Source organism: Pterocles gutturalis, unplaced genomic scaffold, assembly GCF_000699245.1.
Source record: "Pterocles gutturalis isolate BGI_N339 unplaced genomic scaffold, ASM69924v1 scaffold49671, whole genome shotgun sequence".
Lineage (NCBI taxonomy): Eukaryota > Metazoa > Chordata > Aves > Pterocliformes > Pteroclidae > Pterocles > Pterocles gutturalis.
Window position 1 is genome coordinate 1 of NW_010107288.1, and position 27,293 is coordinate 27,293.

The window sequence follows — 27,293 nt, forward strand, 5'->3', positions numbered from 1 at the left end:
GACCAAGAGGTCCCAGAAGGGAGAAGGTGCTGTCCACTGCATAAATGTAAATCAGTGATCTATATAGCATGATATGAAGTTTTTCTGAGTGGAAGTGTGATTTGTCAAGTGTTGTCAGTGCGTAAAGTTTACCACATTTCTATTATTGACAAAAGTACTGCACATTCAAGGCAGTGTCTCACCAAATAAAGTGCTGTTCTGAGATGGTGCAAACTTAGAAAGTACGTCGGCCAAGCCAGCCACAGGAATTTTACCTGAACTGGAGAGGCTGTGAATGCTGCACAGGAAATCCCGTGTTACAGGTTTTGTTAAGCATTACAGGTGATACAGAAAAAGCAACAATATACAACAATATAATATATATATACAAATCTATTTAGGACTACTCATGAGATACAAATCTAAAGCCTTTCATGAGCATAAAGCTAATCACAGATCTTTGTAAAAAAGCTTGTCTTGCCCGCATGAGAGTAGAGCTGGATCTCCATTCAGTAGACATTACTATTAACCCTCTATGAAATCCCCTGTGAAAGCTAGTTGGTAGAGGCTCTTTTTTACAAAAGTCTGGTACTAGCAGCAAGAACATATCTCTGGAAGAGCAGAGCAATATGTTCAGTGTCAAAGATCTTGTACGTCCTCACAGATGTTACCACCTTGGCTCTAAAATGTCAAGTATCAGTGAGAGCAAGCTGGCAGGTATAGAGAGAAAGGGGGAAAAAAAATCCCATTTTCAAGACAGATTGGTGGTGACCATGTAGAGGAAACAGCATCTTAGGGATAAAACCACTAAACTGATGCATTTCATTTGTCAGATTCCTAAACCTGTCAACTGTAATAGTGCTACATTTTTAATGCAAGAATACTGTAGTAAGGACAAAAAGGGGGTCTACAGTTGTTTATAAACCATAAGCACCTATACATTGTAAGTGCCTAAATCCACCACTGAAATTTAACATTAGAAGAACTGATGTTAGACAGAAGGGAGCAGAGACTCATTTACACAAAAGGGAAAACAAAAGGTGCGAGGTTCTCTGAAACAACAAGGTCAGAGCAAGCGAGACTACAGTCTACAGGAAGAGAGTAGTCAGTCCTCAGAAATTATGCAAATTTAGATGCAGAATGAACAGTATGACTCTTATTGAGTAAAGAAGATAGTACTTAAAAGGAGAGCTCTTGAATACTAGGCCAAAGAAATATTGGAAGAAACAGAAGAAAGCAGGCAAACCACTGTTAGGAGAAATCAATGAATACATGCAGAATACCTAGTGAATGAAATACTGCTAAATAAAAACGTATTGAGTCAGTTTTCAGATGATGAAAACCCTGTGTGGAAATTTCAAAAAAAGAAGTTAGCAAGCTCAAAGCAAACATGGGAAAGTGCTAACAAGGGAGATGCAACAGAAAGACAGAGCATTTAAAAAAAAGTCCTCTTTGAGCCCAGACATCCCAGTACCACCTATTTCAGTGACCTTGTGCAGCTCACTTCTAAGTAGCATGGGCCAACTGAACGGTAGTTGTGTGTGTGTTACAAGCAAAGCCCTGTCAGTTCACTCTAGTAAGCATTCAGTCTCCTCAAAATTAACCTCCCTGCATTTGGAAGACAACAGCACTAAAAATTCAAAGCCTGTGATAATCTGTGCTATCCTAGGAAAAGCCCAGCTTCTCAAATCCTCAGTTTGAAATAACCACAGTGAATCATTTGCCAGATGTGCCTTATTCCAAAGGATTACAGCTCTTTTTTCTTATTTAGAGGATGTAAAAGTTTGCACAGGAGCCGGCCGTTTCTCTGAATTTGTAAAGCTTGAGCTTACAAAAAGCTTGGTGCAGTATGTTTGCACATAAAACTGCATGTATACTGTTGGACCTAAGTCAGAGGGTGACAGATGCACTATGTAGGTAATTTATGTGTGCAAAATTTGACTGTCTGGGACTGTAGAGGCCTCTGGTCAGTCCTGCACTTAGGGCTTCCAGCTTCCTACATCCTGGCAAAAGCTGTGGAAAAAATGGTCTAAAAATAAAGCTAAAAAAAAATCTAGGTAAGGTTTCCAATGATTGTCATCTATCCATGCATGTGGGTGGAACTCCTGAACTGAAAATGTGTGTGACTTATACTGCAATGAGTAGTCCTCGTTTGCTCAGATGTACACACACAGACACTGGTCCAGCCCAGTTTGCAGAAGACACTGTCTTGAAAGGATAGCCAATATTTTCTTGATTTTTTTTTTTTAAGTTCATTGGGTCTTTACTGTACACAGGTGTCACTTTTTTTTTAATGCCTTTAGCTAAAATGGTAAGTATGATAGCTTTTTAAGAAATAATGATGCAAGATGCTCATTGTTCATTATTTCAGACACTGAGTGAAGGCTATCTCTTTTCTAGGCTGAAATCTTGTACCCTTTTCATGTTGATCTGTAATTTCATATATAGTCTCCTTTAAAAAATTGGATTGCTGATAAAATAAAATGCAGCATGAATAGGAATAATACAATGTAGCGCCAACATAAAGCTGTGCAGTATGACTTATAAATGGTTAAGACATATTTTGGTTATCCGGTAATTATTCATATTTATACATCAGATGTATATTTTAATATAAACAGGTTCAGAGGGGAAAACAACAACATCATGGAACAGTGTTTATAGACCATCCACAAACAGAAGGAAAGAGAAGACTTGCTGTTTTTTTAAAAAAAGAGAAAAACAAAAGTGCTGCGTATACAGATCCTCAATCAGTCTGAATGGCATTAACAAAGGATTTGTTTGAACGGATTAAGTGGCTTATCACAGCTGCCTGGTGAGTTTTACAGATCAGAATTTTTTTTATCTAGAGTCACTGAGATATATTCTTAGCTATCAATTTAACTGTAATAAGAAATCACCAGTTAAATAATTTGTAGCCTGTCATAAATTCAGTAAGCTTGTATGATAATTTATTGTATTGGATTTTGATTACTGGTCTATAAGTTTATACCATTTAAATTTGAGGTACTATACTATTTAAATAGTAGGAAACAGGAACTATAATTCTGACTCCGTTTTAAGAAGCAAGATATTCCTTCATTCTAGTGATAATGTATTTGGAGAAGAAAAAGTAATGACCAACTCAAACCTGAATGCTTGTCCCAGAATAATTTTGCAGATGAAGCAGAGTTATTAAAAGGCATGAAGAAAACTTCTATGGAAGTTGTTTTCCTATGATGGAAATACCTGCTAGCAGCTGTGGCAGGAGTTCTCTCTGGAGGAGAACGATCCATAGGAGAAGATCAGGATAACTGGCCTGGTATTTTCAAAGTGGTGCATGGGATCATTACATTAAATTTGTTGGTATTGAATTTATGAATATATATCAGTGCATATACAGGTTACATAATTTGCCATTTGAATCTATGAATAATTAATAATCAGGGAAAGTAATCGTGGGTTTGCTGGCACAGTTCTCAGTGCTCCAAAGAGTTGACCGTGTGAATAGCAAAGAAAAAACAGGTTGATCTCAACAGGACTTTGGGAAATTTGCTATATGCCTAAATATTTGCAAGGTTGGAGTAATTTTGATACAGGCTTCATTATATCCCGGAGAATAATAAACCATAGTCTACACATTATGGCCATATTTAATTTATTATTTAATATAATAAGTGAGCACTTTAGTTCTCATTAATAATAATGTTAGTATTAATGATGCTTATTTTCTATATTGCTACCTTTTTTTTTTTTAACTTTACCCTCTTTTTTTTGCGTGTAGAAATCATAAAAGACATTCTTTCAGCTTCATAATCCATCACTAGCAATGGCTGGCATGGACCTGGGCTTCCCCAGCAGCTGCTCTGGAATCATGAGGCTATTTTGAGTGCTGCTTTGCTCCCTGCCTTCTCTTGCTCTCCCTCTGAGCAAAATAAAACAGCACCATCTAACTCATTTTGGGGCAGATGCAGATCACCTCCATCTCTGCTCAATCTTCACCCTATGGTGTCTATGGAAGGGCAGAGATCTGCCTGGAATAATTCCTCCCTGGCCATTCCTAATTGTGGGACTGGAAATAATTTAGAACAGGAAAGTTACAAGGACTTTTACATACTCTTATTCATGCCTATCTGTTTGTACCCAGTCTCACAAATCCAAAAAGACAAATATATATAGAACATGCTGACCACTTCTTATTGGTGCATACCCCTTATAAATACACTCTTTAACTATATAATCACCTCAAACAGGACTTTATCATGTGTACACACTTCTGTCTTTTTAGAGGCTAAATTTGTGTGAAAGTTGGATGTTGGAAGTTTAGTTTTCATTTAACTTTCTCCTTCTAAATCAGGTGGCTGGTGATTGTTTTCGCAGCACAAGAAATTGATGGGGTAAGTGATATTGATATTTACCTTGCACATGTGACAGACAGGATGGTATAGTTCAAACAAGTAACACTCTGTACACCAAAATGACCTATAGTTCTGTGGGAAAACTGCTGTTACTTTCAGCGTTTCTGCAGTTCTAACTTTCTTTTCTGTTTCAGCTTAACGATTTTGTAATTTTTTCCTTTGGATTCTTCTAGATTCTAATTTTGACATATTTAGATCCTTTTGGAAAGCTGCATGGTAAAACCTCTCTCATGCACTGAATCTGTCTCCTTCCTTTTTAAGTCCCTTCAACGGCTCTGCATTATGGCACATATCAAACTCTAGCTTTCAAGCCCTTGTCTGTATGTTAGCCTAGATCCTAAACTAGCCTCCCTGTATGTTCCCATTTCTCTGAAGCCAAAATTTCACATATAATATAGCCTCAATATCTACTTTATTTTCCTTTCGGTACTGTCCTCAATATTAACTCTATGTTTGCAATGCCCTCACTGAAACTTCTTTTAAGTCCATCCTCTTTGTTTCTTTTAAATATTTAAAAGGTCTATTTCGTTGTTTTTTCCCCCCAAAGCCATACCTTTGTAGTTGAACTGTTGAATATTGAAATATTTTTTAAAAATAAATGTGTTCAATTAGAACAAAGGGTAACAGCTTATGTGTTCTTAGAAACTTGCATTCCATTGACATTCCAGTAGAGGCAAGTTTTTAATAACTAGGGGAGAGACTAGTGTGGAGTAGATTAGGAATTTCATGGGAAATCCAGTGTGTGAAAGAGAAGCAGTCTGTGAGAGAGACCATCGTACCCTCTTGTTCTGAGGTTGGGAGTACCAGATAGTCTGAAAATATTGTAGATAGAAAACACAGAAATTTTCCTCCTTATCTGATATTTGTCAGTGTTTTCTCCTTGAAAAACTGAAGTATGAACCTACAGCGTTCTGTTGGTTGTTAAAACCAGTAAAAAAACCAATGGTGACCTTGATAAAAATGAAATACACACTGTGCAAATATTTTTCATGTTATCACAGTTTACTTGTTTACCTAAATTATTCTTAAATCTTTTAAGTCCTTGTCATCCTTTTTGAAACGACTTTGATCATTTACACAATTTTGCCAAAAAAACATGTCCCTTAGTGGACATTCCAGCCTTCTGGAAATTCCAGCCACCTAAGTGAGTTTATAAATGCTTATGGTGTGTATGATTGGTATATATTTAATACTACACTTTGGGAAATAGAAAATAATAATAAAATAATGTTTATTTACCACACAGTAAACCTACTGAATTTACATTTTATGATGTTTTAGTTTCTCCTTGAATATGCTTTTTTCCCCTTATTGCAATTTGATGAAACAAAGTAGTCACTTCTTTGCTGTTAAGAGGAAAATGACAGAAAGTTTTTATACAATCAAATTAATGGTGGGCAATGCATAATTACAGTATGTGTACACTAATTTAATAGACAATAATTAAATACAAGGCTTTATCGCTGAGTGGCTGATTGCTCTTCAGCCTGTTTTGCCTTTTATCATTTAATTCTATTTAAACAATCTCGTAACCTAATTTGATGGGCTACAAATTTTGCATGATTACAAATTTAATTCTGACTCTTAAAATTTTTCTAGATGCAGCCTAATTCCTTAGTTGTATTTATCTGTAATATTTAGCATTACTTAACATAACTTGCAGGTAATGTCTTTCACCTTCTACAGCAACAGTAATAAGCTTTTGCGTATTGCTTCTACTTTGCCAGCATGTTGATGCTGATGAGAGGTCCAAGAAGGTTAGGAGGATTTTAAATGTAGTATTGATGTGTGTATTCTATTAAGCAAGAATTGGAAAAGGTTCATATGTGTCATACCTGTGGGTGTGCAAGGGTAGCCAAATCTTTTTCATTAAAAATCTTCTAACTGGATAATACGTCCAGTTGACAATATTTGATGAAGTGATTATTGTCTGTTACGTGTTGATAAACTCATAAACTTTTAATTTTAGGGAGGATATGCATATATTGACCCATGTCGGGGACAGGATTGTTCAGTTTGTCGGTGCTTTCCAGAAAAAGGATCAAGAGTAAGTGATGATTAGAACTAATGATAGTTACTGTTGTAAATACTGTTCATTTTGCGCACATTGCTCTTCTTCAAAATCAATATTCAGACATAAACAAGTATGAATATAGCAAACTAGCAAAATTGTCTCACTGGTATGAAGTACAGCTATCATAGAAGGAAGTTAAGATTGTTTATAAACAAGTTTGCTTGTAAATCAGGTTTGTAATAATTGTGGTGCCTTTTTTATGTTAAGGATTCTTTGAGATTAATTTAGTAGTTAGACAAAGGTCATTCTTAATATATATAAAGTTTAGAAATCTATGCTTGTTTTCCACTGAGAGGCTGGTTAAAAGAGAATGTCCATGCCATTTGTTAGGTTTTTCAGAACTTCAGTGTTTCTTATTTGGTTTAGCTGATTCTGGAAAAGCTTGCAGACTTTTTATTTTACTAGCCTAATGCACTAAGTATATATATAAAAAAAAGTCTGAATTGTCTTTGCCTTTGATTGTAAAACATTAAATGAAGCCAAAGCATTTTCATATCATATACTAAAATGCATGTTGGTACTTGTTAATTGAAATCCAGTGATGACTAGTTTGTTTTCTTGGCCGTTCTTTCTCAAAATACATATCTATACAGTGATAGCAAACAATTTAAATGTTATTTGAAGAAAGGACTTCTTTAGATATATGCCCTGATTAGTGAACAACTGAAAAATTGTCAGTTAGCAATGGAAGTTGTTAAAGTTTAGGGTTAGAAAGCTTGAACATGGTGGATCAGTTTTTAGAAGAGCTGCATGCCCCATTTGTTTGCGTACAAACAGAGTCACCACAAAAGCAAGACACACCTTTTCCTTCCTGTGCTTCTACAGTTAGTTGCATGCTTTGCTGTGTCATGATCGCTGCCCTGGTGTCCTTGGATCCTATCCTAATCCTCCAGGATTATGTCTATATGAAAGTACCCCATGCTGTAGGATTTTCATAATAGGGGCCTGGGATGTGTCTATCTCTGTAACACTGTGTTAACAAAAGGGCATCCCAGGAAAAGTATTTTGACTAGCAGCATTGCAGTGTCTCTCAACGCTACTGAATAGACTGTTTTGGATACCAAAAGCCTCATGTGAAGTGCCATTTAAAAACAACTGACTTTGAAACTAGAGGAAATTTCACTGATTCTGATTCTCTCTCAGTAGCCTAGAAGTTCTGAATTACATGCCCATAATCAGTCAATAATAAATACTCACCACAGTTGATATGGCTCTTTCCTAAGATATCCTTAGATTCCTGAGATATCCTGATTCCTTAGATTCCTAAGATATCCTGATTCGTGAATTTGCAGTTAATTTTCAAAATAGTTCTGAGGATATGGTCCTATGTGCCAAATAGAAGTGTAATACACATTTCAAAATAAATTCAACATCATTATGCAAATGCAAGTCTGAGAATTGTACCCTTTTCTGAAACAGCTCTGAAATATGTATTCACACTGATGGATAAGATCTCTCCAAGGTAATATGAATTTATATTTCATGCAGTCATTTCTATTAATCAATATGCAAGAAATAGAAGTACTTATCAGACCCTGCATGAAATATAGCTTAACTAAATACAACTTCAGATAGATTGTTGCAATATTTTCTATACTAATGTATGATGATGAATTATTTTCTACAGGATTACTTAATCTTTTTTTCCATCCTACAATCCTGTTGATTTCTAAACTTTGCTGTGTTCTGACTTTACACTCTGACACACTAACTTTGCTTTCCTAGTTTTTGTGGAGACTACCCATGAGCAAATAAAAGATTTGTTTATCTTATTGTTAGCTTCCTAGAATGCAAAACATCTGCTTTATCTACTTTTCTGTCTGAATCCTGCTCCCATGCTGGTTCTTCAGAGTTTTGCATCTTCCTCATTCCTGTCTTTAAAGTGCAAGATATACATAATCATTGAAAGCCTCTGGCATTGTACAAGACTAAAATTTCAGAAGTGTACAGTTCGTTAAATAATCCTTCTCTATAGAGAAGTTGAGATAAGGGCAACAGTGTAAATTCGGTTGCCTAGTACCATACTCTGTACTTTTTCACTAATTAGCACAGGCTAGCTGTCAAAATTAAGGATGAGCTGGCCCCTTCAACAAACATTTGCTGAAAGCATAGAAAGATTCTAGGAAATTCATGTACTTGCTGGCAAAAGGCAATGGAACAATAATCTCATCCAGACCAGCTGGAAAGCCAACCTTATAGCAGCCCACAAAGTTAACAAGTCTTTGTTCAGCTCTGTTAAACCAAGTGCAGTATCAGGGGCTTTTGCAGAGGCTGAATGAAAAAGGCAGGACCTGAGTGAGCTCCATCAGTATATATATTGAGTTACATTGATACATGTAGATCAGCTATTTTTTATTTTAATTTTTTGTTTATTTTTTAATCTCTTTCTACCACAGGGAGTCAGATGTAGGGTATTCCCTTCGTGGTCTTCCATTGAACATGGTGCCCTAAGACTTACAGGAGAGCAAGGGCATTGTCTCATTATTGTACTGCTAAGGTATCTATTGCCTGTGTTAGAAACACACAGGTCAGGCTTCTTATGGATTGATTAAACATGTTATTCAAACTGTTCCAAGAACTGCAACAAAATCCTTCATTAGACTAGCTGGAACATGACCATTCGTATATTATTCTGAATCTTTGTTGTTGGCTGAATACTTCCAAATAGAGTTCCAGTTTCAATGGAAAGTTTCTGTTAACTTTTATCTCCCCTAAAAAGTGTACTGGGGGAGAAGCTATTTAGCGAAGTGCTGTATTTGTAATATACCTGGTAGAATGCATAGGAATTGCCCATAGGAAAGATGCTCATTGTATCATAATGTGGACTGTGTACTAGACAGGTTTCTTAAGTCCAACTTACAAGTGATAGTTTAACATCTGAATAAGAACCTCAGCAGTTTGTTTCGCACATTGGTAATGGTCACTTCACTACATCCCTCTTCACACACTAATGAAAAGGAGATTTTTACAGAAGTCAGAATATCTGTTAATGAATCAGCAGTTGTATAGCTTCAAAGTTAAGGTGTGCCCATCTGATAAGGGTTTGACTTTGTCAGCAAACTGTGAGGAAAATATTGGTGCTAGTTTAATTTGAGGGATTTTTGTTTACATATAAAACACTATGACAAGTATTTGATGACACTGCCATTTTACAGATTTTAGAATGCCACCTTCCTTTTTAGACTTTCAGTGGAAGCTTACTGGAAATTTAGCTAGTAAAGTGAACAAACAGGTTATTTCTATGTTTGGAACACACTTATAGTTAATCTGTAACAAATATTTCTACTAAAATTAAGGTAGAAGAAAAGTCTTAGAGCTGATATAAATCAGCTTTGTTTATTTGTGATTACCAGTGACAAGTGTGTTCACAGTTTGTAAAACTAAAAACATTGTAAGCTGTGTATGACATAACTGTAGCACTTATCCCGAACATCTCTCCACTAACATAATAAAAAACTAGTGTAATAAGAGAATAGACATCTGAAACTAAACTCCTAAATATATTTATGTTTATGAGTTAAGCAGAATGGCTGTCAGGAGTGTAGTATACTCTGAAGTTTCCGTAGGAAAGTAGGATCTCAAATTCTGCCCTGCTGTCTTTGGCAAAATTACCTTTCTTTCTAACCATTTTTTTGAATATGGTTTAAGTATGATTAGTTAAAGCTGTGGTTACCAGGACAGTGTAAGACAACTGTGCATCTGACTGTGAATGCAATGGGAATTAGGGCCAATTTGAAAATCTTTTAAATGTCCATATAGAAAGCCTTCTTCATTTTAAGTGAACAAGATAATTGAGGTTTTAGCTAGAGAAAAGATGACCGTGGGAGTAAGAAAAGGAAACTGCCATGGCCCTACTTTAATGTGTTGAAATTGGGCAAGTTGAAAGAAAAGTAGAAGCAAATAGCTGAACTTTTATTTAACATTTGTATAAAACCAGTATACTTATGCATTGGTTGCTATATAGGTTTTTAGAAGAGCATGCATACCTGTTTTTTTATTTCTCTCAACCTTAGATAACTCTTTGTGCATACTGTGTGCTACTATACATACTAATTTCAGAACTATAGAACAGATAAATGAGGGGAGAACATCATTAGTGAAAGTATATATGCCAGTAAGCGTTCTATATGATTTTTAGCTCCAGCTGGGAACAAGTCAGACTTTCTCCTGCCTCTTCTTTCCCAGTCAAGACATATGGTCTTCCAGTAGGCACTAACAGTCAACGTTTTTAATTAGAGGCAAACAGCAACTTTTTTTCCTCTTTCATCTCCCATAAAATCTATGATTTTAATTTTCTCCTGATACATCCAACAGACAGTGAAACTTTTACTCCATTTCTTCCTCTTTCTCTAACTTGGGAAGTTGTTTTCTTGATAACTCCTGCAGTGTTGTATCAGAGGCCTCCAAAAAAAACTGGCTGCTCTAACAGAATTTAGATAGTAAAAAAAAATGTTGGCAGTTAGCACTGACCGATTGTAAACCTGTCCTGTGCCGACCCAGAGTTTGATCCCATTCAATTCCTTAGGCTTTGTTTATAGAGTTAAGTAGATTTAGAAAGCAAGCGTCTATTCATGACCCAACCTGATCTAGCTTCTATGAGATCATGTGAAATGGCTGGAGCAAAGTGAATAATAAATATAAGTCAGCAAGACCAATGTTCGTTTTTTTGCAGATGAAGCGAGTGGCCTATTTTCATACAAGTGTAGGAGAGAACCTAGGAAACAGAAATCTAAGAGGAAGGTCTCATGTTTTCTGACACATGAGGTGTAAGGAGTAAGCATTCACAAGAGATGCTAAGGCAGTTGGTTGTCACAGGTAAGTTAGAAAGCCAGCTGATTTATACTTCAGAGCAGTGGGCTAAGAATGGTGAAATTTACCTCTATAGTTGGTCTGTCTTCTGAAATCACTTCTATTGTAACATTTCACTGATAGATCTTGTGAGTTGTCATATCTCCCTAGTAGATCCTGTGGGTTAACTGAGTCCGGCACAGCACAGTGTAAACATATTTAAGATTCACTGACTGGGAAACTGTGGAATGCTGTCTGTTTTGGGGAGTAAGAGGCAATTATTAAATCAAACTGTTTTGCGTGTCAGTATGCAATGGCAGTCATTCACGTGGAATATCCAGCACTTGTATTTGAATTTTCAAGCTGCACACTCAGGAAATGATTATGTAAAATCCATCTATTTGGTCTGAAATACATGTGCTTAGTTGAATCTCCTATCAGAGATGTATGCACACTAGCATCTGAGGAAACCCAGATCTCTCCCACTATTTGCCTCACAGTTCTTGATAATTTTTTCCCAGCATATTAGCTATAATACAGTTTTAAAATAGAAGATTCCTGAGACCAGTTATACATTTCTGTAGTATTTCTATTTGCATTTCACTTACATTCACTGAGAACCATAGAAAAACAGACCTAGAGAAATGAGACCCTTAAATCTATATCTGAAGTAGACCACACTTATTTTTTTTTTTTTAACTGGGCACAGCAGTAGGCAGTTTTCTGACTCCAGAAGTTAGGATTTAAACTGGTAGGGAATGGAGACTGCTTACCAGAATGTGGCATAGGAACAGGATCCCTCCATTCTCCTCAATGTAAGGTCTCTTTGAGGTTGTTCTTCATATACAATGTCCAGCTATTGCATCTGTAAATTATCATTTTTCATATTAGACATGATTCAAAATTTTTCAAAAGTTTTTATCTTTTAAAATTATCCCTGTTTTTGTTTTTGGCATCCTTCTTCCGTATTTCTTTTGGTTCCCCCGTCCCACCATACTAAAAGTAGTGTTTTTCTCAGTTGCTGCAGATTGGCAAGCTTTTCCACATCAGGCAAGACAAAACTCTACAAAATCATTCTTTTTCATAGATAGGAATCAATCAAAAATTGCCAGTCAGTGACTTGTTTCAATAAAATGAATCAGAGCAAAAGTTAATTTTGTTTTATTAGCTAATCTAATGTTAATTATTTGTGGTCTAAAATGCTCTTATTTGCAGCTCACTGCTTTCAGCCATTAACAGTGCTTCTTAGAGCTTCAGTGCCAAACTCTCTCTTACTCAGTGTTTGCTTAACACAATAGTGACACCCAATGGCTTATTGGATACTTTTTCTTTTCCTGGTACCACAGGATTAAAATGCAAACCAAAGTACACTGTGAAAAATACTTTCAGTACTTCATCTTGTTGTGCTTCAGTAAAGTATCACTGTGAATACTAAGCTGCATTATCAGGTACTATGTTCCTGTAGTATATTGGATTATTGAAAAAATACAATAAAAGAGCACAGAATTTTCTAGCAGCTTACAGCATGATCTGCATGCTGAGAAAAGTCAGGCATTAAGACTTACTATTGCACTTAATCAGCTCAAAGCCTGACTATAAGTTCCCTAATACTGGAAAGTCGTGCGATCTGCAGTTTCTGAACAAACGGAGAGTACGCTACATGCCATATACTAGTCTGACCCTCACTCACTGTTTAACCCATGGTCACAGAAAAATTTGCTCTATTCAAGACAAGAGAGTGGATTTAATGCCAGGTTGTGTGCTTTCTCTGATTTATCTCACCTTAATAAAGTTAATGTTTAGAAGATTTATTTTGGATCCTTGACTTACAGTGAAAATGCTTTTGGTCCCAGTCCTACTCAGTTACAGTGGAAGAGTGTAAACTTCCCAGAATGGACATCCCTACAAGCCCCGGAAGCTGTGGCTTTGCTGTGTATTAGACCTGCTTTTCCAAAAGGAGGGCGGACATGGGTGGAGCTCAGAGTAGCAGCAGATGCTCCCACCTCACTAAGCAAATTACAAAAGAAAACATTTGTCTGCAAATGCCTTTGTGTGCACTCCTCACTTGCACTCAAACTGCTCTACTTTCCTCCCTTTCCTTGTCCTGCTTCTGGTAAAATGAGAAAGACTGGTTATAGCTGGGAGTCTAGTGCAGAATGAAAAATGGCACTATGTTACTTACCTACAGTCTGATTCTGTGGAGTTGCTAGGCTTTTTCATTTTTCGTTCATGTGAACAGAAGGCATTTCACGTATCACTGGTACATGCACATACCCTGTAACGTAGGGTGCTGCCCTGACTGAAGGCAGTAACTGGACTTCTTTGGACTTGATAAATAATGAATTCACTCTAATATCACGAACCATTTTTTTTTCTATTTCCAATTAAGGATCCTTTAAAAATTGTGCTTTCAAACAAATAAGTGCTCAGGCACTCTAAAAATCAGGTGGTCTTCAGTGTCTTAGGCAGCCGAAAAAAGTAATTCCAAATAACCTTGGCCATTGCCTTTTCCAAACAGTATTAAATGCTTTACTGCATGATTCTTAAGTATTTGCAGTCTTAGTCTTAGGAAGCACACTTAATTAAAAACAATATAGTCTTGTTTTGTCAAAAGTAAATTTCTTACTGCAGGTCAAGCCCAGGATACGCTAAAATAACAGGCCGTAGTCTTGGCATGGGTAGTTCCTGACCTAGACAATTAACAAGGCATTGAAATCCTAAAGGAATTTATTGGCATCAGATGGCAGAGTAGGTATAATATTCTGTTCATTTTAACTGAGCTAATTTGTAATTTCCACATGAGCATGACTACCTTCATCCTCTTTATTTGTACAGCTGTCCTGAGACTGTAATGCTGTGGTAGTCACATTGGATGGGCACAAATAATAGATGTGATAATAGATGTTATGACATGGTATCAGTTTGGTCTTAACAAAGCTCCCAGTCTTTGAGCTGAAAGAAAGGGAGACAATCCACCAGCTTCACATGGCATGCTAAAGTTGTATCAGCTGTCAAACCTATTGTGAATTCTGGATTCAGTGACTCTGTTTTATGACTTCACTAGCTCCTACTGAAGACACAGACATGGAGTCAATTAAATTCACAGGGTAGCAAGTAATGAAGACATTTTATCAGCCTAAAGGACTACATGTCCTGGAAGTGTTTATTGGTTAATTATGATGGGAAAATACCGTAGAATTCATACAGTGTCTCAGCTTTTTTCTGAGTACTATCAAAATCATATTTCTTAACTGTCCAAAGGACATAACTTGATCTTAAAATTTTCTTTTTCAACTCTTGAATGCAGAGCATATATGCTATGAATTAAAAAATATTAAAGTTGCTGCAGAAACTTCTTATCAGCAAAATGCATTGTTAAGAGAAAGACATTAGAGCATTAGTGAGAAATATCTTATGCCTTTTTTTTTCCAGCTGATGATTGTTGCATTTTGCATGGTAACAGTTTTTAAAAAAAAGTGTCACCTCCAGTAGTGAATGGTTCAAGCAGTTGTATTTTACGATGTGATTAGTCTCAGACATTTAACTTTTCTTATACTCAAAATTATGCTTCAATTAAAATGGTTGTCCCGTATTTAAAGGGTGTAATAGCTGCTTTACGAGTACTTAAATTAATAAATTCGGTTTTACGACAGCGGATGTGCAGGGCACTGCCAATAGGCAGGCTACAATTGTTCATGCAAGCAAATACTCAGATTAAACACCCAGTATCCTAATTGTCCATTCATTGTTAACAAGGATGCAGAATCAGCAGATTTTACTACCAGTAGCCCTTAATTTGCATGATATTTTGCACTGCTCAAGTTATGGTATCAAGAAAATTGTAACTTGCTGAAGACAACATGCTGATTCTGCCCTGGAATTTTTGCCAGTAACTTCACTGGAAGCAGGATCAAGGTTTAAGTGAGAGGAGCCAGTGAAGACAGGTGGAACATGAGTTGTATGAGGGTACTTTTTCAGGTAATCCTTATTTGTAAGAGCAGGACTTCTTTTCCTAGCCTCTGGACGAAATTCCTGTTCATAGCTTCAGGGCCAGCGGCGATCTAGTCCTGCTTCCCGTACAGCATAAGCCTATAGTATGTTCCTGTACCAAGCATGTAATACGTTATATTATCATTTCTGTTTCTTTGCTGATTTGATTATATGATGCATACCATAGATTTCTTCACTTTATGTTAAACTGTCAAATCACACTGATTTTATTGACATACCTTAAAAGACAAATAGAGAATAAATGAAAAAGAGGTTTTAGGTCCTTGCTTGCAATTCACAATATAAGATTTTGTTCAGACAGATTCATTCCATTGAAACGTTTATACCGAGAAGCAAGCAATTCAGTTCTGTTGCTTCAACATAATTTGACTCCTGAAGCTAACGTATCTGTTTAATAATCACCTTAGATTTCTGACATTTTTTCTTCAGTCCATTCATAGAACATTTCTGTGAATGGAGGTTGTATTGAAATACCCTTTACTGCCCTCAAGTCGTCTTAGAGCCGTATGCTTTTCTCGGGAATGCATGGGGCTCCATTTTGCTCGCTTTTTTAATAATGTGGTATAATTGATAGACTAATTATGAAAAGAAAGCAAAACATTCTTCAAAATATACACATTATAGCTAAACAAATACAATTATATAAAATGAAAAAAATTAGTAAAAGAAATAAAGACTTGTAAATATGTAGATTTAGTAGGGTGAAAGTGTAGACAGCTCATGTGAAGTTTGATTAGTTGTTTATCAGCACACACCAAAAACTGCAACCAATTGAAAATAACTCCACACCAATGCTATAGACTGAAAAATCCAGTTGGCATGGGAAGTATTTTTACTTCAGGAGAATTTATATTACCTTGGAAAAGTTAGTAGAAATACATGGAGATGGTCTGTATGGTACTCTTGGTACAGGTACTCAATTTAGTGCTATTTATAGATAAATTACATTCAGTAACCTCCCAAACCATTTTAACACAATCTATTAAAATTGATACTTTGTGTAAATATGTCGGCTAATAACTGTAATTTTTTGTCTGCAGGAAACTTCACAACTTTTAAATAAAGGATTAAAATCATAGTGAAGATTAGAAGATATGTAAACTAGAAAAACTCAAGCTAATTAGCATATAGTGTGAGTTGGAGAGGGAACTGCTCTAATTGTGTACTAAGTCCCTTCGTCTAAAATGAGCCATCACTTCTCCAGTGGCAAAAATAATGATGTTCAATGGAGTCTTATGCTTGCAAAAGGTAATACTTACATTGGTAGGGCCAGAAAGACTTGCAGTTTATCCCAGGCGTCTCAGGGAGGTGGTGCTGGAGACCTGATTAATGTGAAAATAAATGATCACCTTGAACAAGTTGTTAAATTAGAAGGTCGTGTTTGTATAGCATATAATACATGGAGCAGATCTGCAGTCTGTACAGCAAGCTGTTTTGAATCATTAGTATGTATACATTGTAAGCCTTGTTTTATCCATACAGTCACCTCTGGAATGCTGCCTGCTGTGAGGTTTGCAGCAGTAGTCATTCACTTCTTTGGACTCTTTTCAGGGTCAGCCTGGTGAGCTGGGAGCTCAAGGTCCGATTGGGTCCTTGGGATCTACAGGACCAGCTGGTCTGCCAGGGGAAAAAGGACAGAGAGGTGAGAATGGACAGCCTGGGCCAGCTGGAGAAAAAGGTGATAAGGTAGGAAACACCATAGACAGCTCTTGTAGGTGTAATATAATGTGTAATGTTAAATATTGGCAAGTGAAACAGAACCTGAATGACCAAAAAGCATTTGACAGACTCTACTCTTGCTCACACAAAATACACACTGAAATTAATTACAGCTTTCTTTGAAAAAAAAATGTTTCAGGGGATTTTTGCTGTGGATTGCAAAATTAGAATTGTCAGAAAACGTAAAATAAAATGAAACAGACCCAGTCTCTGTTATGTCCTATGTCATCCTCCTTAACCTCAAAGAAGGCAATGGGAGGAATGTGGAGCTGGAGAAAGAGTATGGTGCTGTACAAAACTGCTGTACACTAAACAGAATTCTGTTACCACTTACAGAGTATAAATTGCAGTTCAGGTTCATATCTTTCATAGCTATACAGTCCCTGTGCTTGGCTCTTGATACTTTATACTTGTTTTAATGGTCTAATTTCACTGATCTCAGTGGATGACTGAAATCACTAATGTCAGTATCTAGCACACCTGAAGTGTAAGCCCTGTGAACAGAAATTGTGCTGCTGGTATTATCAAAACAGGAGCAGAGTTGTGAACTTAGATACAGAATTATTAGGTTATAGACTACTTCCCTTTCTCTGTCATTTTATAACCTTTGGAGAATGAATATGAGAGTTAGACATTTGTCCTGTACTGTACCATGTTACACAGGTACCTATGGGCACTAGTCTCCTGCTAAGCCCATATAACTTTTTTCAGATATTTATTTCTAACAATTATGGCTTTTGATTCATATTTCAAATAAGACTCTCTCTTGTTTATTGATGTATAGTATCACATATTCTTGTTTTTCATTCTTTTTAAGAGTTAATGACCCCAGCCACTTTGTTTTTTCATGTCACCTGTTTTTAGGGGCCAACTGGAGTCCCAGGATTTCCTGGTTTAGATGGTGTTCCTGTACGTATTGAATGAATATTGCTTTATAAAGATTACAGTTGCTTTAAAGTCATAGCAAGTCCTCTAATAGAATAAAACATTCAATAAATTGTTTGTTTTTATACCTATTGATATCGTGCTTTGCAAAAATGTAAAATAGCCAGGTGAATTTCAACTGTGTTTACTATTGATAACAAATGCCACAAAATCGCAATGATTTAAGTACATAATTTTCATGCAGGAGTGGGGCAGTGAAGGTAGAAACTAGTCCATGTCCATGCACCATGTGTCAGTGCTAGGATTAAAAACTATGAGTTTATTTTCTCAGGCTCTGTAGCAGGCTGTAGTCTGCTTGCTGCATTCTTAAGATCTCTGAAAGTATCTCAAATGATGTACTGTTTTCTGTTCAAACGTTCTGATTTTTGCTTGTAGTCCTTTTGCAGGAGAAAAAAAGCAACCACTGAGCCCAGTAGTTTTAACCTGAATAAGGACTGAAGAAGTTAAAGGGAGCCTAAATATATCTTTATAAGCATGTGATTATATGTTTTTCTCAATGTCATCTTCAGTGTGGAAATGGATGTGGTAAAAGAAAGATAATATATCTTAGATACAATATTTTGGAAAATGCTGTTTATTATAACGGAATTCTTATGCTGTTACTAGTTTCATATGGATCAAACAAAGTTCAAATGTTGAATTTTGAAAGTGAAAACAGAACCAGAAACTGAGTGGGTGTCTTAGCATCTGTTTGTCAGCTGTCCACACTTGACAATGGGACAGTTGCCAGAATGTTTGTATAATGTAGAAGTCACAAGGCCAAAATTAAGCACAAAAAATGAAGTGCTCCCAAGAAATGTATATTCTTATTATGAAAAATGTTAACTAAAAAAAAGTGTCCATGAATTGGAATGTAGAATCTTAAAGATGAGAAGGTAAAATTTGAAAAGAAACATTTCAGGCAAATGGCCAGGATACTTTCCTGATGATTTTTCAGAACCAAAACAAAAAAAAAACAAAAAAAAACCAGAGGGGGGGGTCAAAATTATTGATTGTTCCATACAAAAATGTTTAATTCTATGAAAATAATTTTTCCTCCCATGGAAAGATCATTCCAAGGGAAATCTCACTATTTCTATTGCCTAGTGTGTCTGGACATTGGTTAGTTCTTGCTAGGTTAGAAAATCACTTCCTCATTTCTTGAATATATAGTCAATCTCTGTGATTACTGTATGCTTGAGTCAAGCTGCATCCTGTTTTTCCTTGGTTTATCCTATCAATTAAAAAATATGAGGCTGCTTGAGATGGCTTTTACATGTTTCTTCAGCTTTTCTTTAGAGCCACAAGAAAGATTAGTTAGAGAGCTAGAATCTGCTTTCTCTGAAAAGACAGAACATTACTTTTTGATTCAAGTGACATGTCAGTCTGGCCCTCTTAACCAGTGCTGTCCCTGTTATATTTGCTGTGCATCACAGAACAAGATACAAAATTCTCCTATAATTTGATATACATGAAGAAAATTCTATTGATCACAATAGAAAACATTTCTAATGCAAAGAGCAGTGTGAGATGTCCTCTGTTTCAGATCTGAGATATTTGTTTCTGAACTGTTCTGTTAATTTTAAAAGTAATTTCCTATTTATCATGGTGTATCTCTAATAAATATTAAACTGTGTTTCAGGGATTACCAGGAAGTGAAGGACCCAGGGGCAGGCCTGGTTTAGATGGCTGCAACGGCTCAAGAGGCGATCCTGGATTTCCAGGCGAAAATGGTTATATTGGACCAAGAGGTCCTTACGTATGTGAAAGGCGTTCCTACTGTCTATGAATACTGTATATGTATTCATGTATATATTTACGTATATATATATATGTATAATATATATATACATATATATTTCCCCTCCCAGCTAACAGCTCTTAAAATGAAAGGGGTTTTAGACTATGGCACTGGCTTTACACTGCACAGTGAATTTCCAGGCATTCTTACTAAGGTTAATGGGAGTGAAGTACACTTGGTGCCTTAACAGATTGTGTTTAAGCTTGAATGTGAAATAAGTTCCTATATCCTTAAAGTATATGTGTCTACCTTGAGAATTAAATTCTGCTTTGTTTCCCCACGTGTGGTGTGGTACGTAACCTCACGAAAGCTAATACCACTTCGTGAAAGTACAGCTGAGAAGGAGTAACTTGAAACCATCATACCATTTATCAATACTTGAAATTTCTTAAAAGCTTTAATAGTAGGGACATACCTGAGATGAAGCTTCCAGTAAGTGGAAGCTTCAACAAGCCCAAGTCCTGTAACACTTGAAGATTTTTAACAGTTGATCACACAAGTGTATTAGTAGATCTCTTCCAAAATCATGCTCTTACGGTTTCATGTGCCACTTTTTACATACACTTATTCATGACTGCTCTGTGCACACCTAATCTTGCCTGGGTGTTTATCTGTTTTATCTATCATTTATCTGATGTTATCTATCATTTCAGTTAAAATGTTTAAAATTACCACTTTAATATTGTTTACTTTTGGTGTTATGATGGAAAGCATTTTAAAATTGTTTAAATAGTTGTGTTAGCAGTACTCTAATAATGAACATAAAACACAGATTCATGTCAGTAAGGGATATAAATTACTATAGCTTCAAAGAAAGTTTACTGAACAGATCTAGTCTCTAGTCTTTGACCTTTCATGGAAACCAGTTTTAGTTCTGAATTGTTAATAGCTGATTAGTTGGTCTAAGAGCTTCCCTGAAATTTTCTAAATAAAACAAAACCAACTGCAATTTCCATGGAAAGTCAAATGTGTTTAGTAGGAGCTAAATAAGATGCTGATTTGGCCATAGGGAATCAAAAAATGTGCAGTGGGTCCCAGAGTGAAAACATGTTATTAAAATACAGAAATTAGAAAAAAACATTCGGTTTCCATTTTGAACATGTAATAAATGCTATGAAACACACAACCTGATAAAAAACTTGGTAATAACCTCATTTGTTTTACCTCTCAAAGTAACCTGCTAACACTCAACATGGTAAAATGACTTCTGCTCAAACTCTTATTTTACCTGTATTTTCTTACTCATTATGGCTTTCAAAATAGAGTTTTGCCTTTTATAATTCACCAAATGACATAAGGGAAAAATGAGACATGGGACAAATTACAGCATAAATCTTTCCAATTCCAGGAGCATGCACTTTAGCAGGTCTAGAAAAGTATTTGCAACCTACAAAGAATGGGAGGCACAATAGGCATGTAGCCTTGGATATGCACACTAAAATTCCAGTGCAAATTAATTTAGCTACCCAGAAAACCAAGACATAGTAACCATATTTGCCTGTGTACAAGAAAGCTATTCCAACCTCTCTGTTCAGATTGCCTATTTTTAATTCAATTTGTTGCACTGCATACCAACTTGACTATAAAGCTAACATTTTTATGTTACTCTTATTTATAACGTCTTATATAATTTTATTTAACACTATGTATATATTCATCAGCTTTGATTGTTACCTTTTAGAATCTGTATAGTTACCTCACCAATAAATTGGAAAAGAAAGTAGTTTCTATTTGTAAGCCCTTACCTAAGTCATGTAGAATCTAGTAAAGATGTTTTATTACACCAGAGATCACATGTAGAATAACCAAAGACAAATGTAACTTTTGATGGGTTTAATGTGTTCCACAGCAGCTGTTGTTTGATCTGAAATCTGCATCCAGTCTACTGTAGCTATATCCAGCTGCAGGCACCTGTAAATTCTTATTTTTATTGTACCATTCCAGGGATAAGTACTTTCTCTGTTTCATTCTGACTTCAGGATTTGAGCAGCGAGTGTGTATGAGGAAACAAGTACAGTTTTAAAGTGGTTAAATTCTGTGAAAAACAGTATCCTGTTTTATTGAAATCAATAGTTAAGTGGTTATAGGCTTCAGTGAAATTATATCCAGTACATTTGGATTTCAAATGAGAAAGCATTAGAAATAACGTCTTAATATAGCTGTTCTTCAGATATGTACATATCACGCTCTTAACAGTCAATTGAGCATTACAATTACATTTTGCAAAAGCAATCATCTGTTCTTGCTAAGTCAGATTGAGGTTTTGAGGCTGTTAAGATTGGCGAAGGTTTATAAAGGACTCCACAGCAAGTACCATGGTAACTAAGTTTTTTAAAAAAACGGGGCCTTTAGGCATCAGATTTCTAATTTTTATAGGCTGCGAAACATATTTCCTAATAGATGGAAATGTTGAAGATTTTGCATGTAACAGAGTCCCTACTTTCAGCTTTATAAGTGTATGCAGAATCACACGGGATTCTTCTGAATCATAGTGTGAACTTTTGGAGAAGGCAGAGTGCTAATACTTAAAGCTACTGACTCACTGAAAGAAAAGGTATGCATATTGATATACTTGATACTAGAGGCAAGATTTGTGAAGACTGTAGAATACTGAAGTACGCAAGAGCTAAGGAGCATCTAACAGAGCAGGAGTCCAGAAGCTGCGAGGAGCTGTTTTGCTCAGCTGTACAGAAGGCAATTTTACTTTTAAGGGTCTTGTTAGATAAAAGAACTGCAAAATGCTCATACAGTGATGGTGGTTCTAGTGGATTACCTAGAGATGTATGGGCACCAGGAAAGCACAACCTGAGAAATTATCATTCAATCTCCATAGAAATGTAGGATATCAGTAAGTGGATCATGTTTTAAAAGATTTTTTTTTCTTTAAAGGGATATCCAGGGCAAAAAGGAGAAAAAGGAAATTCAGTGTATGTTTCATATTTTGGAAAAGGACCTCCAGTAAGTATCTGATTGTGGAAAAAAAATATATATATTCTAGGAAAACATGTATGGCAAATGTAATTGTTCTTTTAACTCCCGACTGTTTAATAAAGCTTGGTGCAAAAAAAAAAACATTAAAGGCAAATATGCAACTGGAAGAGATAGTTTGTCATCTTAATAGCTATAAAGCTAGAAAATACCCACAACAAAGCTTGTAATGATTCATTTGCTAAATGACTGTCATTACAGGGAGATAGAGGTGATCCTGGACCCCCCGGCATGCCCGTAAGTACAGTTAGTGGGTTCTATACATGCTTCTTGTCTTGAAGATCTTTAAATTTTTACTTCTTAGTACAGTAAAGAAATATTGAGGCTTCTCCCTGCTTGCCTTATATAGCAAAGTTCCAGAATAAAGTCTTAACAAACAGCAAGTCCCTGTAGTCTGCCCCCATGGCCGTGCTGGCCGAAAAGGAGTGGAAAGAGGCCATACCCATCTGCATTAACTCTCCATTGAGCAGTTGTCACCCTGGTACTCACAGTTTGCTGAATGTTTTCTCTGTTAAATGAAAGATATGTAGAGATGTGACACCTTCTTCAACAGTATCTGGTTGATCTCACGCTACCATATTTTGGCCCTAAAAATGTGAGAAGAAGCGAGTTTAATTTTGTTGCTGACTCATACTCAATAACTTTGGGTTCCTCTTCTTATGCCCTTCAAAAAAGTATTCACTGATGAACTGTATCAAGTCCCCACACTGTAGCACAATGACTGAAAGTATTTTTTCAATCCATTAATAACATAACTGTGCATTGTCCAGTGTCTGTACAGTATTATCAAGAAACTGGTGCTGAGCTGCTCTAGTGACAGTGAGGTTTCAGGCACAGTGTAAGCTTCAGGCCATGGGTGGAACACAGTGGCCAGCAGACTGAATTCAAGTGATGCAGGCATTTTGGAGGGACTAGTTTTGTGGAGAAAAGTGTAAACTCTTTGTATTTTCACAGAGGGACCTTTTGCCATCTTTTCCAGGGACCTAGAGGGTCAAGAGGTACAGTGGGCCCATCTGGATACCCAGGCCAACCAGGCTTGCCTGTAAGATCACCACACTTATACAGCCTTGAGTTTTCAGGAGATGCATAAATTCTGGTGTACCAATTTTAGAACTTGCCTTAATGTGAATTAAAGCCTAGATATAATTTTTGAGGCAGATGATAAAAAGAGATTTTTGCCTTACTGTATGAGTTTGGAGGTTCAGGAATTGGAGCATATGTTGTTCCTTCTCATGCCTGCATGAACATGTTTCATCCTGGCAGTCTCTGGTCATGGAGGAATGCTGCTAGGGCTCTCTCCTTATTCCCTTTCCCCAAGGCCACCTTGTGGAAAACAGGAAAGTGGGAAGGCAGAGTTCAGCCATCCTGAAAGCAGTGACCAGGTGAAGTAAATTGCAATTTGGAAAATTATGCCTCTAGGTGCTACTGGCAAGACGAGGTAATTTTCAGAGCAAAGCTGTCTCTAAATCAGACATATTAACTTGTCTTCATTCTCTTTTAAAGGGTATTCCAGGTTACCCTGGTTTGCCAGGTGAACAGGTAGGCCATGACTTTTCTTGAAGTTGTTAGTGAAATAATGGAGTAATTTATACAAGTATTTGAAATGTCCCTTATGGTTATTTGTTACCAAGTTTTTCAAAGGAGTTACTTGATTAAATTCTAATGTCAGAATTTTCTGATTATCTTCAAACTGTGTACATTTTTTGTTAATTAGGGAAATCCAGGTATTGGAGTGGACGGACAAAAGGGAGAGCCGGTAAGAAAACATTATTTTTAATGAATGAGGAGAATAGGAAGGGATTAAGATTGTCAACCTTGCTTATCTGGGAAGACAGTAGCAAGGCTAACAGATCTCAGTAGGAACTGTTTGTAATCTACAGGTATTAGTACAAGTACACGTGCAATGAGTACAGAAATAAGTAGTGCTGTAGTACAACTCCAGGAAACCATGCTTAGCCTCACTGAAACACTGCATGGAACAGAATGTTTCTCTGCTGTTCCTTTGGCTTTCACAGGGTGACATTGGACTTCCCGGGCCACCTGGGACACCACTATTAGTTGGACCTCCTGGAGCTCAGCTGTTCAAAGGAGAAAAGGTGTTAATTTGTCTTCTTTTTTAATTGTGCTCAACTTGGCAAGTACAATCCTGTGATGTACTTTTTGCAAGGATGCCACAGGACAAATCTTCCTTTCTGTAATAAACCATCAGCTTCAGCAGAAATCCTGTGGTTCAGGACCCTTCCTACAGTCTTTCAGGAGAGGAGAGTCCATATGTACTTTATTAGCTCATGTGCTTGAGGGAAGACTGTCTTGGTGCAGAAAGGAGATACTGCCCTTGCTTTGGTTTTCTTTACTTTTTGTCATTAGCAAATCATATTTCAGGCATCTCTGGTAAAGTTGGTTACTCTGCTATTGAATCTCTTTTGTGGCTCTTCACTAACACTTTTACTTTTCAGATCTTTGGCAATGATTCTCTTTGAGATTTCTCCAATGTAATGTTTTGAACTATCAACCCTAACCCTTTAGGGTGCTCTTTTAATATGACAATTAAGTGTGATTTTCTTGTCTGTTTTTAATGCAAGTTCCTGTTCCTGTACCTCTTCAATATCACACCTATTATAGCCACAGTTGTGTATCTTAAAACATTAGAATTTTAAGTTACAAAAATTGCATTACGGAGCCCTGTATTGGAGTTTCTATATCCTAAAGTCTGATTTGCTAGAATACATGAATGAAAAGGTGAATTTGGCATTGCCAGCCCCTGCATCCCCAATTCAAGGAACCAATAGATTTCACATATTGGATCTTAGGCTTTGATTATGCAAATGGTTGCTATGTACAGCTGCACGAGGAAGAGGTAAAGGACCAAAAGAACTTGTATAAACTCCCTCGCCACGTTACTGCAAAGTGTGATACATGCTACTGTGGAACACACGACATGATCATGACCATGTAGCCAGCCAAGCATCCAATTCAGATGGAGGCTATGCACAAAAATGTAGCCTTATGCATGTGAATACTTGCATTGAACTAAATAGAGTAGCAAACAAAAAAGAACTACTGTCACACGTGTTTGTAGGAACAAAGCCCAGATTAGCAGGTCCCTGCAAGTGAAAAGATACATCTATGTCACTCCACAGTCATTACGCTGGTTTGACAGTGTTAACAGAAATAAAAAAACAGTACATGATATTTTTTCTTCTGCCTAGTACACTAGAGGAACAGGCCCAGTGTTTAAGAAAATACTATTTAACAGTTCTAATTCAAAACAGGACTTTAAAAAAGTTAAACAGCACATAGGCATGTCCTGCATATCAATATACACAAAAACTTTCCTTGTATACATAGGGCCAAAAAGGACGGCCTGGTGTAACAGGATACAGAGGGCCACGTGGACCCAAAGTAAGTAATGTGTTTTTTTTTTTTTTTCATAGTGCTGGCAAAGTCGTTCTGTGGTTATTAAGTTAATCTTTTAAAGCACAAGGTGATGGAAGAAATAACAGCATTTGTGCTGTGAAATTTAATCAGCACCTAAATTGGTGTGAAAGCAAAAATATTTCAAAACACTTTGGAAAACCTTTCTGAGTCTGTTTTATACATACCTATTGAATGTTGCCTGGTAGCAAAAGGTCAGTGGTGTTTCCAGTTGGGCTATTGGCACGTAATGGACTGGGACTGTGAAGAAAATGGAAGCACAGGTTATTTTTTCTTAAGGAGAGAAATAGGGAAGATCCATATGTGTTCTTAACGCGGCATGATCTATCTATGTTTCCCTAAGTATGTTCGGGAAAGACTGCAAATTCACATGGATATCCTGGAGAGTAGAGAAGGCAGAGCCACCTGTTTGGAGAAGGAGTTGCTCTTTGCCATCTATTCTACATTTTTTTTCTGTCAGCATGATGAATTTAAACATTGATATGCTAGTTAGGAGTTCCTGGATGCTGAGCAGAAGCAGCCACAAAAAAAGATACTGGGGTCTTTATTGCTGATAGATTTAGAGGAGGAAAATCCACAGGCAGGAAACTACCAGATCTCAGAAAAATTGAAGATAATTGGAGACAAAAAAAATGAGTCTAGTTTATGTTAAAAACTTACTTAGATTTGTAGGCAGGAGAGAAGAAATGAGACGTCTGACCATTGCATTTCTGAGTACTAAGAAATTAATTTTCCATCATAAAAGGACCACTGCTACTTAGCACTGGACAAGGAGACAAAACCACTCTTCGTATATCAGATTTACTTTGAAAAAGATGGGCTTTGTGTGCTTTCTCTAGTACTAGCAGGAACTGAGAAATTGACTGATGCAGCTCAAAAGATGCTTGGACCTTTAAAAAAAATATAAAATTAAACTGCTGAAAGCACATTAAGCTTAGAGAGGAGACCATAGCAGGTTCCTTGACTAACTGAAGCTGCACAGGCACGGCTAGTGGTGCTGTATGAAGTAGGCCCCAGCGATTGGGCCTAGCAAGTGAAACAAGAGCCATTAACCTAATATATACATAACTTAATAAACATACACAAAAATAAATTAGTAGCATCTTGTTTAAACAAAGTACTTTGAATGCTACAGGGTACACTTGGGAGAGGAGAAAAAGGTGAAAAGGGCATTCCT

General features: G+C 36.5%; 1 protein-coding gene across 1 annotated transcript in view; it reads left to right on the plus strand.

Annotated features, from left to right (window-relative positions):
- Positions 1–4,315: 4,315 nt before the first annotated feature.
- LOC104472384 (collagen alpha-4(IV) chain-like) overlaps positions 4,316–27,293 on the plus strand; it is a gene marked incomplete at both ends in the record, with an annotated part of 40,589 nt that continues 17,611 nt past the window's right edge. Inside the window, 10 exons of the mRNA XM_010088042.1 lie at positions 4,316–4,355; positions 6,346–6,423; positions 16,801–16,935; positions 19,535–19,651; positions 22,583–22,651; positions 22,883–22,918; positions 24,185–24,220; positions 24,396–24,437; positions 24,697–24,777; positions 26,030–26,083. Coding sequence (XP_010086344.1) covers positions 4,316–4,355; positions 6,346–6,423; positions 16,801–16,935; positions 19,535–19,651; positions 22,583–22,651; positions 22,883–22,918; positions 24,185–24,220; positions 24,396–24,437; positions 24,697–24,777; positions 26,030–26,083 — 688 coding nt within the window. The remainder of the gene's footprint in view (positions 4,356–6,345; positions 6,424–16,800; positions 16,936–19,534; positions 19,652–22,582; positions 22,652–22,882; positions 22,919–24,184; positions 24,221–24,395; positions 24,438–24,696; positions 24,778–26,029; positions 26,084–27,293) is intronic.